Here is a 13906-nt window from a genome sequence, read left to right as displayed (position 1 = left end):
GACCAAACAGTTTGAAAAATTTACACCACAATGCCTTTTCCTGTTTAAATAGCAGTGTTAATTTGGGTGTGATGAGGTTTTTATTCATTTGAATATTAATCTGTGTATATATGAGTGTATATTTATTTATAACCACAATGTCACAATCACATTGTCTGCTTGACTGTAAAGCTGTAATTTTACAAACTGGCATTCCTACACTGAAGTCATTGCAAGTTTTGCTATAATTAGGACCCTGTCTTCCTGGTTACTAATTCTTATGCATACATAGAGGTGACATGAGGAACACTCTGTTTTAGCTAAATTAAAGGACCTGCTATAAATATTCATGTTAGCATTCTGATAATTTCATCTATTTCTAAAAATAAGAATGTCTGCAGTGGAACACAAGATCAGGGCATATGTGGGAGTAATTCAGTACAGGTCATTTATTAAAACTGCAAGCAGGTAACAAGTGGTATTTGTAAGAGCTTTTTGAAAACAATCCAAGCTTTTACTGAGTTAAGACTCCACAGCTGAGCTTGTCAACTATGCTGTCAACTATTAGTTACTACTGCTCTTGTGGTAATCAAGTCAAACTGCAGACTCAGTTTTTTCACTACTGCTGTGAACTCAGATTTCTAAAGGAACCTACAGGAATAAAGCATCCCAGTTAAACTGAAATTAAAACAGATAGATGCAGACTCCCACACCCCTTTGAAAATTGCAGGTGTTGTTTTTCATCTGGCAACAGCACCAGAAATTCTCTCTTCTCTTTCTCTGAGCAGGATAAACTACACATATCTGCCTCTATTGAACTACTATGCCTACCTTTCTGGACTTCCCCTTTTATCGATATGCTCCTCCAAGTACTTAACATAAGGTACATGTATTCTGTCCTGTTTATGTTAATGTGATGGCAACAATCAGAAGATTCTTGCATATCATCTTACTTTGAAGTTCAGTCTGGAAACCACCACATCGCCATTCGGAGTAATAATAGGAACATTTTCACATACAATTCCATGATCAACATCAATAACTCTCCCTAGAATTAAAAGAAAAAAATGTAAAGTTAGTGGAAATTTCTACTAAGCAGTCGCATCTGAGAGTCTCCGTGCCTGACTGAGAAGTATAAATTGGTGAATTTTGAACAATTCTTTTATGTGCTCCAGGTATCCCTAGTGGAAAATCTGGATGACAGACCTTAAGTAGTCAGAAAGAAACTGTATATCACCATAAATACAATACATCATATAATACATCATAAATAAAGCTCTAGAAGCACATATTTTTTTCATATCCTACATGTGCTCTCTCTATTTTGTTTTAAATAGGTGATCAATATCCATCAGCAGAAATGATCAAGGACAGCCTTAGACACAGGCAGACTAGTTCCCCTTCTCTTGAAGATTTCATTAGAAAACGAAAGCTCCTTTTATCACTAGCTCTGACCCAGTTCAGGCTCCTCCAGCAACAACAGCAGAGGAGGAAATGTTCAATAGCTTACCTTAATTTCTTCCTGAAGCCACAGAAACTGTAAAGGTCTTTTGTATTTGTGAAAATATATATATGATTCACTCTAGTATCTATACTTATTATTTAGATTTTGTGCAAGGTTAAATATACAAATACACTGATTAAACATTTGGCTATTCTGTAACAAATTCACAAGCACTAGTAAGTAAACTCTTCTGGAATTTTTAAAACATCCACCAGAACAACGAAAAATAGAACTAAAAAAGGGTGTACTTATTATAAGCGGACCTGAGAGTATTTCCTTCAGTTAAGGCTGAAATCTTACATTTTCCACTCAGAGGATCTTCGTTAAACTGCTTCCAACTTTGCCCAAGCTATAACAATTTGGGCAAGGATTTCTGTGCCATGTATCAGCCCAAGTTGTCTTTTTTATTTCCCCTAAAATAAGTTTTATCTGAAACAGTCCTGAGATATCCAACATGACATTACGGAAAAATAAACTGTTTTGCTAGTCAAAATTTTTTAACGTAGTTTTCTCATAACACTAACAAGCTCTACTGTCTTCACACTCCTACAGAAGCACTTGATATGCATCTAGTAGATCTACCTATCATTGGGGATGTGTCTTTTGACAGCTTTATGAAAATTCAAACAGATTTGGCCAAGGCAGTTTTGCAAAATAGGGTCAATCCAGTCACTCCAAAAGAGCGAATATTTGTGATGGATTTAGCCTTCATCCAATGGTATCTCCGTTCCTCTTCCACAGAAAATTATCCTTCACTATCTCAAGCAGATTCATTCAAGTTTTTGAAGTGCAGATACAGTGCAAAGTTCTAGCTAAAATAAATCTATGATCAAAAAGTAGTAAATTATACAAGCATTAAGTAAACTTAACTCTCATTTCCTAACATTAGAGTGTTTGATTGCACACTTGGTAGGCTTTTAAAGCATTTTTGTATGCAGTCAGAAACACAGTTGACAGTATTTCTGCAAGATGTATAAAGTTATATTTCAACTTAAAAGTTCTGAATTATTAGATAAAATATATATTGCAGAACTATTATCTGTTTAAAATGTTGTAATACTTTTCATGTTTTCTCAGTATACTTACTGACAACAGTAAATGTAGGGTGCAACATAGACATTCCTTAGTGACAAAAATTTATATTGGATGGTTCAAAAGCAAGTAAGTACTATGTGGTAAAACAAACCCTTTTTGGAAGCCCAATACTAAGATTTTTCTTTTTCAACAATAGAGATTTATGCATGCCTCTGAACATCTGTGCTTTCATCCACATGTAACTCCATTCTGAAGGGATTTCTGAAGTATCAAGAGTGAAAGAAAGGAGGAAAAACAGTATTACAATGGAACTTGTCATAAAAAGCATGGAGCCTGTGGCCTAGATTCATCTGGCCTAAATTCTCCTTAAGTCCTTGTGTCCTGTTTCCTATTGGCTAGATGCCTCTGAAAGCCAATAACCAATCAGTAATAAATGCTAGTCACAGCGACTTAGCAAGAATTTAGGTTGGATGAAGTTTGCAACTGTAGTGGAATCAAATCTTGGGAAAAAGCTAGAGAGAAAAAAGGTGCAGGGTATTAGTATACTACACTAAAAGCAAACACGAACAACATTCTTTTATATCTATATTTGTTTTTAAACTATACTTGCTTTTAAAACACAGTTATACAAAAAAGGACCCCAGCATTATTTTATTTCTCTATGAACTACAAAATCTTTCTTTTTTCCTGGGACATCACAAAATGTAACACTTACAAAGTATCACTTATTTTAATGGTTGCCAAATATTATCAAGATCTACAAGATCAAGAAATCAGCTGTTTCCACAGCCAGCCACTACACTGCATCTGGCTGTTTGTTTTGCAGAAACCTGTCAGACAATTTTTGAGAAATCTGTGCTGAAGGGCAACACTATCGAAATTTGTTGAAATAAGTTATTTCATAAAAAGCACTTCAGTGCCTTCATCTCTAACTAGATTTAAGTTTTCAGAGGCCAGAGGGAGGGAATGAGGCTTTTCAAACGCAAAGGCAAGGCAGGAAGTAGAAGAATCTACTGGGAAAACTGTGAAAAGCCCATTGCAAATGCTATATGAAGTAGCTCAGAGAGAAGCTGGATGCAAGAGCCAGAGAGAGATGGTACATAACAGCACAGTAAGAAATGTATGTGCACAGAAAATGCTAAGGAGAGAATGGAAAAAGAAAGATACTGGCACTAGAAAGGATAGGAGGAATAAATAGTGTACTGATGGATAGCCCCAGAAAAGATGAAAAGGATAGAGGAAACCAATCACCCTATGGTTAGTACAGTCATGGATCAGATCATCTGGAAGATGAGGAGAGAGGTAGGGTTGTCAGCACTCTGTCAGCACACTTTCACTTGAAAATTTCCACTAAATGACCAAAAAAATTAAAAAAAAAAAAAAAAAAAAAAAAACACAGGCTGGTTTTTAGAAGCTGACAACAAATTATTACTCTTGTCAAAAATTACCAAACAGCTCCCTTGCTCTCTTTCCCTTCCACCCCAAATAAAACAGTGTGTTTCCAGATGAAAAAGCTAACATCTCAGTTTTCTGAAAAACATTTAAAGAGTCAGGAGAAGGCAGGCACTGCCCCTATAACAGTAATAACAATATTACCACTACCAACAATAACAGTGTAATTGAAATGCATTTTTCATTGGAAGTTTTCTCAAAAAACATTTGAGCAGTCCTAGTGAAAATATATTAGAAGTGCACGGCAAAAACCCATAGTCACAGATAGCATGTGAGGAATATAAAATGGGAGGCAACATGGTCTCTGGGAAATTAAAAGCAAGAGGCCGGATTTTTTGTAGAAACAAAAGCTTTGTTCACTGTCCCACTGCACCAGCAAGACTCCCACACAAAGAAATATATAAAAATGTGAAATAATTACCCTGGATTTCTAAGGGCCCATCGATGTGTAATTCTACTTTATCTTCATTCTTGCTGTTGCTTTTGGACTCTTGAATAACAGCAGCTCTTTTGTAAATGCCTCTTTTCACTTCATCAAAGACCAAAAACATGTTGTAGACACGGGCTGTATAGCCTGCTAGCTCTGTAACCTGTGAAATAACAAATGCCCCATTTCAGTCAAACTTTATAAATCTATAAATGAAATACTTGGCGAAAAATACATGAAAAACATTCCCAGCTATTTTGGGTCAATCCTTCTCAAATGTTATTCTGGAAGAATCAAGGATGTGCGTTTCATTCTTTGAGATTCTGTGCTATCCTCTGTAATGTCCTACTAACTAGCAAATGGAAACAGTTTGAGGGGTACAGATTTTAGAGAAGGCAAATTACTCTAGATCTATTAAATAAAGAGGTTGCAGAGACTGCTGATTTCCATGCAGCTGTTAAATTTTCAACCTACAGAGAATGACTATCAGAATATCCCAAAAGAGAGAGCCTATCACACGAGAAAATCAAAACCTCTGTATTCTACAGCAAAATAAAGGTCAATAGAAGAGAAAAACACTGTTGCCCATAATTATTAATTTTCACTTCCCTGTACTGCCTAAACCTTCTATGGGAAAGGTGTGCTTTTTATGTGTGGAACAAGTAGCATGAGGGCATACCCTAATCTAGAATATGCTATAGAAATTAATTGGCTCTTCTGAGTATGTCAGTTGCATGCCAGATTACTGGCGTTAAATCTGAGACCTCAGTTTAAAACTAGGAATTTTTAAGCTGCTGAGGTCTCTTTAAAGGTTTTCTCCTTTTCTCAGCCTTTTATAACAGATGCCACCCAATGAACACAGAAATCCAGATATCTGGGACCTGGCAGTGGCATCAACAAAAGCTCTCAAATAACTGCCTCCATCTGCTGGCAGCAAGGAATTAAACCTGGGCATCTTACTATAAATTTATTATCAGACAGTTTTGAAAAGATGAATTTTTATACTAAATGCAGAGAGCAAAACAAGAGCAAGAAAATGAGTGTAGGGCTATAAAATAATGAACTTCCTGTAAAAAAAGTACACCCCATGATACAGTTTACCTCTCATGGCAACGTAACTCCCATATAAAGAGACACAATTCTGTGCAAATTTCATAATTTGTGCAAGACTAAGTAGGGAGTACTGGTCGCATTCCTGGAGCCATTGCTCCCCTGGAGGTTTGCAAGCACACAATGCCTAGAAGAACTCAGTTAAAAAAAGTTTAATCAACAAATGTTTCAACTCTGTAAGGTATACATTGTTTTACTTTACCAGTAATTATATTAACATCTGTAAAAAGTACTGGGTTAACAGTATTTGATTCAGAGGTAGCATATAAGAATTGTAACATCATGCTTCACACTGAAGTTTTTCTAGAAAACTCAGCAGGAGCTTGTGCCAGGACTCAACATTCCCTAAAGTGCCAGCAGGGGCACTTGTTGGAGATGAACCTGTACTGACTGCACACCACACGAAAGTTAAATGGCAGTAAGTTTATTATGTATTATATATATATATATATATTATATAAATGACTTAAATTTTTTAAATAGAACAGAAGTAACACCAGTGAACGACTGGTCATCTGGCAGTCTCTTTAGAGAAGAAGCCAAGCAGCAAAACAGCTGAAGCAGAATAGGTCAAAATCACTGTCCATTAGAAGTGTTCCTGGTGGAGAAAATACAGATTCTGACTTTGTCAGAGTCTATACCTGAAGGCTCCAAACTACCTCTCCTCCTCCAATTTAAAAAGCTGTAGCTAGTACAGCTGGATTCCATGTAATGGATTCCACCATCTTCGAAGAGCTGCCTAGGCCCTCCTCATGCTGCACAGGGAAAGGGATTAGCAAAATGCAATCAAACAAATTTGGCAGGAAATGTTGAGAAGAATAACAAAGACTAATGGTGCTGTCTTATTTTCTTTTGCCAAATAGCAAATACCCAGGAGAGACCATGGCTAAAAGCCCAACTTTACCTGAACTCAGGTAACAACCTGAAACAACACTTCCAACCTTCCAGATGAACATCCTGTATCTCACGGCCATCTGGTGTTCTACAAAGGATTTTTCCTGTTAAAGTTTTCTACTTTGCAAAATTACTTACAATTTAGCAGGATCAGAAGGTACTGGTAATGACTGCACAGTTTAGATGGCCAGAAAATAAGAATACAGGTCAACCTGAATTGAGGTCCTTGCTCCACACAGAGGAGGAACCTGAACTTTCAGTATTCATATTCCAAGAATTTCTATTGCTACCTGGTGGCATTTGAACACAGATGTCAAGATGACATCTATACGTTGGACATTGGCAGTTGTGCACTTCAGACTCTTTGCGCACTTAACTCTAAAGACAGGACTATCAACTCAAAGACCTCCACGGATTTAAGTGTAGTAGAATTTGACTTAAAAAGGCTTTTTTTAAAAAAAATACATTAAATGTTAACTCTATTTTGCTTTTGTCTCCCTTTTCTGCTTTGTGTATGACTAACGTACAATACCTCTTTGTATGACGACATAATTCTTTCAATAGCATCTGCTCCAGAAATTAGTAGGTTTCGTGATGTAGTAAAAGCTTCCGTTCGATCACTAACCATTGCTTGTTTCTGGCCATCTTCTAACTCTAAAATTAAAAAATGTCTTCGTTAAAATATTCTTCTGAAAATTATATTTACAAATTAAATCATGGTTAAAGTGAGAGCTATTATAGAAGAGGTTTTAAATTAAGAGAAGTTTAGCTCTGTGAAGACAACTTTCCAAAAAGAACTTGTGAATGTAATTAGCATAGATACTTTGGTAAAAAAGACCAAGTGGGAGTATATCAAATTAATTTTATTATGCAAAACATCCTGTTCTTTTCTACTACCTGTCTATCTAGATATTTTTCTTCTAATATCCTATTATTTCAACCTAAATTTTATCATTGCAAGTTGAAATCTAAGTAATAATCTGAGAAAGATTTTAACAGCATTTTGCTAGATTTGTTATTAATTTTAACCTTACATTATTAATCATTTCATATAAAAGGAAATATTCATATTGATGCAAATCTGCCAACATGATAATATTTTTTAAGAAAGCAATTAGTTCTTTCATTATCATAGGTGTGTTTTCAAATAGAATCCTTCCTTCTCAGAGGTTTGTCTGTTGATCTGATTCAAGAACAAACTCAAAATCCTTTGTTTATGACACTGTATTCTGTCAGCAAGAAAACCTTTGCTCCAAAGAGAGAGTTATATCATAAGAATATATCAGCAGCAACTGGCAAAGAGAAAACAGCAGCATAAGTTTTAGAAAAATATGTGAGAATAAATATGCTTACATTTAACATATCTACATACACTCTTGCTACCACCCGACCTACGGAAACTTTTATGCAGCAGTAAATTTACAAAATTCGTTTTTTGAAGAAATCAAAATTTTAAATACTGAATATTTTAAGGCTGTACCTTGTTTTATTGTTAATGTTTGCATCTACACAAGCTAGGATAATAGTGTGTGGTAAACCACACTTAAAGAAGTTTCAATGTGTAAGATTTAGAAAGAAACATCTGAGGAGTTCTATGCCTCACATAATTTTATATATATATAATTTGCTGAAGAATGCTGCAGGATGGGGCTCTGGTTAAAAACAAAAGTTTGACTGCTGCTAGGTATCAGGTTGGGGGACTAATAGGTAGCTCTAGTGTAGCAACTCCTGTATTATCAATTGTTAATAATATTTTCTATGATGTTTGCAGAGTGGTTATGCTGAGGAAAACCTGTGAGAAACTACCCATAGGTGTAATGTGACTGTAATTTCATGGGCTAAGCTAGGCAAGGCAAACAATATTTTTGTACTTTCTCACTCAATGACATGAACAGATTCCACAGTGTCCAGAATCTACATGCTGTACCAAAGCCAGATTTATCTTTCTGTTTTTATTTTCTTTTTATTATTTTCACTCACATCTCCAAAAAAGGTGTCCTTGCATAATAATATCTAAATCACTGAAATACACTATGGACCTTTGAGGGAGGGGGAGAAATTTTGTAAACTCCACATACAGTAAACTTGCTCATGTATACCATATCCACAACTACATAGATTTTTATATATCTTTCTGGCCTCAGATGTCTTTTACAACTTTTTTTAATTAGTAGGGAAACGTTCACATTTTCTAGATTAAATTATACAGCATCAGTACACTGTCAACTAGTGGAGTGCAATCTAGCCAACTGGAACACGCTGAGAGACATGCACTATTTTAAAAAGACAGAAAAGCTCTTGCAAAGAAGAGAGATTAAAAAACCCTTGCTTATCTAGTCCTTACTTATTTAGAAAGTCATTTCCACACCAAGAAGAGTAAACTTCGGTGATAAAGGGAATTCATTAGTTCATTTAATTCATTAATGCAAATAAATAGAAATCACTTCTCAGAAAAACATAAATATATTTATTATTTTATCTTGTTGGGATTATAGCCTATGCAGTGCTATGTAAAACTACCAAAACTAGATCATTTAGGAACTGGCCAGAGTTTAACTACACTAACACAGTATTCCTCCTAGATAAATTTATCTAATGTTACTTCCAGCACCCAGGCTAGCTCATTCAGCAATAGCTTGGATATCTCTACAAACCACTGCATTGGTCCCTTTAAGCATACTTCTAGGGATACTTGAAAATTAATATTACATACAGTTTACGAGTGCTTCATAATTTCAAAACAATTTTGTTATATTATCTGCCTAATCCACCAAAATTACTTCTGGTGAACTTTTTGCCTTAAACATTTTTCATATGGTTTGCCTGCAGTGTTTGAAGTGGTGTGTTGCAACAAAGTTCCTTTTTCATACAGTATCTAATATTTCTCTTTTCATTTTCATAATGTAATTGATAATCATCCTTGTATTAGGAGAAAAAGATATATGGTCACTAGGTCTAGAGAAATTACAGTTTTGTTTCCAAAAATAGTTATTTTCCAGAAACCAATCAGAGACAAGACATTTGCAATATCAGTCTTTTAATATAAAAAAACTGAGAAATGTCTTCAAATGAGAATCCTAGCTTTGCCAATTAATTTCTTCCCTCAAATATACAACAGAACTAGCAATTTTGAGACAGAAAAATAAACATTATAGAAGCATTATTACCTCCAATAATTCTTGCTTTTTGTTACAGGATTTTTTTTTTTTACAAAGTTGTTTTTATCTGAAGTGCAAAATCTATTGCTTTACACCTGAGGTCTCAGGCCTGGTCATGATACCATTGTTATGCATTTTTTTGATTCTGATGATTTATCCTAAAGTAACAAATCCTGTTTTATAAAGAAACAAAGTTTCTGTTCTTCATATTTGAACTAAACTGCATCTGACCTGCTGAGACATACAACCTTGCTCTGCCAGCTAAATCAGTGATAAATCCAAGTCTGCCTGATTCTTAGAATACCTGTTGTATTTCTACGGGTATTGACAGTGCTGATTTGTCACCATTAATAACATGTTTTAATCCACCATTATGACATGCCTCAGGGTATGTAATAAGCTCTATTCATTAACATTTTATGTTGCTGGTGGCAAATATTCCTCAGCTTTACAACTTGAGCTATCATTGTGTCTTTTCTCACACATTTGAGAATTATTTATCAAAACACTATGCCTGGATATCACAATGTTACTTGGTTTAGCATGAATATGAGTGAATTATCACTCATTTGTTCCATACACTTTCACTGCAGCTTGATCCCTGCAAAGGACATTCTTCTTAATTTTTTTTTTTCATACTGCAAGGGCAGGGAGACATTTACAATGTGTAGTTTATTAAACACTCTTTTTCTTGACTGTACTCATTTCTGCCTTAGAAAATAACTCTTAAATTAGTTAATCACTTTTCTGGTGGGCTGATAACCTTCACCAGTTGCATGAGGTGAAATGGCTTTGTACAAACTCTTCTGTTCAGAATAGGTCTGTCTGGTATTTTTGAAGCTGTTAACAGAATGCCAGCCAGGATCCTGTTATAGTACCCTCCTAAGCCATGTGATGGGCACTAGCTCAGACAGCTGAACATCTAGCCACGTGCAGGCAAAACTGGAAGCAATCTAAATAATTTTGGGGGCTGGATGAAGTCATTCCTGTAGGTTGAACCAAGCTTGTCCAGTTGGACAGCCCTGATTTGGAATATAATTAGCAGGTCCTGTGCTGAAAACAATCCACTCATTCTCCGTTAAATGTCCCAAACTTAGAACTGATCTTTCCGTTTACTGTGTAGAATCTATGCTTAAGGAATCCTATTGCATTTGCAATATAGGCTATGGTTCTAACCATGAATAAGGAACCCTGCTGAGGCAAAATTGCTGACCTGTTTTTCATTACCTCTCCTTACTTGCCTTTCTTTCTGCTGTCTTTTTTTTGTGTGTGTGTGTTTATAACATCTGCAATAGCAAAACTACTTGAGTCTCATTTGACCTCCTGGAAAGTTGTGACAAGATGTTAAAAATGATGCTATCTGAATGTGAACTTCACCTGTCTTTCTCCCAGTGAGTCAGGTGAAAACGCTGGTTTCCAATAGGTTGCAACATAATAGAATAATTAGCTATAATTACACCTCTATTTATGGAATGAGATGAGCACTCCAGGAAAGTTAGCAATATGTATCATTTAGTAAAATAGCAGAAGAAGCTGCAAGAATCATTATGCCATTCCAACAACAGCTAATGAATAAGAAATGCAACTATCACTATAATCTCATGTGAGACAAGTATCCTGGAGTCCTGAATTCATGATGTTTGTCAGGTTTGTGTTCAAATTTGTAATTTTTGCTCTTTCCTCAGCTGACTAGTTATGCTTGAAAGTTAAAGACAAGACAAATGCTCCACAAAAATGTGGTAATAAAGTCTGTGAAAAATAAAGAAATGTGAAAGGCATTCAAGTGAGGTCTATTCTTTTGAGCACCCAATTTTAAATAAGCATTTGGAAATTATTAAAAATGGTATTACCGCCATCTGCAAATCCTGTTGCAGTGATGATGGGCACAGCGACCATAATCAAACCACAGCAACTCCAGACATATTTCATCAGGAACTGCTCTATCATGATGTACCATAAACGTTTAGACAAAATGAGATTCATTTGGTCTGCCAAAGACTTGTAGCTTTTTTGTAGCTGCTTCATTTCTACCTATAGTTAAAAAATAAAACATTTACACAAGTCAAGAAAGATGAACATGGTCATACAAGATATATTCAGGTATGTGCACAAAACAATCAGGTATCCAGAGCTGTGACTTCTGAATCACACCTGCTGTGCAGTACCTGCTTTCACAGTGCTACATTCTCACAGTGAAACTGTGCAGCTTTATAAAAGTCAGTGGACTTGGTTCTTGTTTACATCATTGTCCCTTAATAACACACTGGCATTTTCAACTTTTTAAGACCTCTAATACACATAAGAGCAACATACAAGGCAGCCACAAAAACTGATCCTAACTATCAAAGTAAGACTGATTCGGTAAGCTCCTAATGAAGACATAGCTGTAGAATTTCACATCAATTGAAATTCCTCAGATTGGAAAACATCAGGAAACCAGTTCTCTCCACCGACTTAAGCTTGCAGAGCTGATCCCTGAAATGCAATGCTGCTTGTTTTTGCAAGCTGTCTAGAGGAAGAGAGAATTATGCCAAGGGGTTTAACTAAAGTCAAAGACAGTTGCAAGTCAGTATGACATAATACATTCAGTTCAAGCCAATGTATGGGGGAACTGGAGAAACTGTTTTAATTTAGTTGCACTTAGCACAGTACTATAGGCAGCTTCGGGAACTATTGCTTCTACCAAATCAAGCCATTTACACCATATAATTGCTGTTTGGAATGAAAACGTTCGTAATATTTCAGGCTGCTTTTTTCATTTCCACCTTACATGAAATAACTTTTTTTCAAAACCACATTTGAAAAATGTTTTAGTCAAAATTCACTTTTAATGAAAGTACGCTGCATTCCATAGCAAGGTAGCTTTAAAACAGTCTATTAGTTTACGTAACTGTGGCTACTGAAGTACTGTACTTATGCTATTTTAAGACTCTGACAGCATCTTCGCTTAGCTACGCAAAACAGTGTCAAAAGCTGTAGTGCTCTCTGAGCTATCACAAAGTTTTCCCTTAGACTTTCTGGTGCTCCTGGATTTTTTTTTTTTCCTTAGGGAGGAAGGACTTCTGCAGCATTGAATCTGGAACAAGGATGAAAAGAAAAGCCTGGAAAGTTAAGCGGAATGCACTGGGTGGGGAAAAACAAGAAAGAAGATAAGCTTTCTAGAAAAACATAGGATACAGCTGCAAAACAGGAACAATGTCATAGCAGAAGGGAACTACGCTCTGCTCTCCCCAGACACCGCCTGTGAGGCTGCATTTTCCCAGGAAACGGGAAGTGCCGGCTGTAAACAGGTTTAAATGTCAGAGGGACTCGGCGGGCTCCAGAAGGCCGGCGGGGGAAGCACGGGTCGCCTCCAGCACGTCCCCGAGCGCCCTGGGACTTCACTCCTCTTACCTTGTGCCCACGGTAGAAGGCGATCTCCTCCACGTTGGCAATGATGCGCGAGTGCATGAAGCGCAGGTAGCCCTTCTTGTGCGCCTCCTCGGCCACCAGCTTGCCAAACTTGGGCGAGCAGGCTTTGAGCACGAGGGCCGTGGCGTAGACGACGAGGCCGGCCAGGACGGTGGGCCCGATGGGGCTGGCGCCCCGGGAGCGCGCCGTGCGGATGAGCGTGTAGGAGGTGAGCACGACGTCCAGGATGGGCTTGGTGAGGTTGGAGTAGAGATGCGCCACGGACTGCGAGAACATCATGATGTCCTCGGTGAGGGACTGGTCCGGGTTGGCCAGCCGCCCGTCCATGTTGATCACCCTGTAGTAAGTCTGGTTGGCAAAATAGGTCTCATAGGCATGATCCACCAGGCGCGTGCGGAAGGCGAGGGCCAGCTTGCCCTCCAGGTACCGAATGGCGCTGTTGACGAAGGTGGCCGGGATGGCAATCATGAGCCATCTAGTTAACTGGAGGAAAAAGCTCCTGGGCTTTTTCTCCACGATGGTCTTCACGATCTTCCCATCGAGCGCAGCCACGTAGATGGAGAGGAAGGTCCTGGAGATGAGAGCAACGGAGTGGAGGCAGAGCCAGCCCAGCTCGGCGCTCGCCAGCTTCGGGAAGAAGAGCTTGCGAAGCGCCAGCAGCTGCCTGAAGAAGTCGGCGTTCAGCGCCGGCGGGGCTCTGCCGCGGGCGGCGGCGCGGCGCGGCAGAGCCTCGGGGCCGCCCCCCGCCTGCTGCCCGCCGCCTCTGCGGCCCGCCTGCCTCAGGCGCTTGCGGACCAGCGGGTAGAGGATTTTGAGCCCGTACGCCGCGGCCACCAGGCACGCAGCCCCCTTCGCGGCGCTCGCCCGGCTCCATCGCGCCCGCCCGGCCGCGGCGTGCAGCATGGGCGTCATGGTGGGTGCGCGGCGGCCGGCGGC

General features: G+C 38.1%; 1 protein-coding gene across 2 annotated transcripts in view; it reads right to left on the bottom strand.

Annotated features, from left to right (window-relative positions):
• Window positions 1-13906, bottom strand: part of ABCD2 (ATP binding cassette subfamily D member 2) — a 51344-nt gene extending 37438 nt beyond the window's left edge. For both annotated transcript variants that reach the window (XM_062582508.1, XM_062582517.1), the window contains exons 1-5: window positions 12953-13906; window positions 11410-11590; window positions 6934-7055; window positions 4392-4560; window positions 933-1027 (exon numbers count right to left, since the gene is read on the bottom strand). In XM_062582508.1, the coding sequence (XP_062438492.1) occupies window positions 933-1027; window positions 4392-4560; window positions 6934-7055; window positions 11410-11590; window positions 12953-13882 (1497 nt within the window). In that variant the 5' untranslated portion in view covers window positions 13883-13906. The remainder of the gene's footprint in view (window positions 1-932; window positions 1028-4391; window positions 4561-6933; window positions 7056-11409; window positions 11591-12952) is intronic.

Source organism: Rhea pennata, chromosome 1 (genome assembly GCF_028389875.1).
Source record: "Rhea pennata isolate bPtePen1 chromosome 1, bPtePen1.pri, whole genome shotgun sequence".
Taxonomy (NCBI): domain Eukaryota; kingdom Metazoa; phylum Chordata; class Aves; order Rheiformes; family Rheidae; genus Rhea; species Rhea pennata.
The sequence above is the reverse complement of the archived record's forward strand: the minus strand, read 5'-3'. Positions and strand labels throughout refer to the sequence as shown.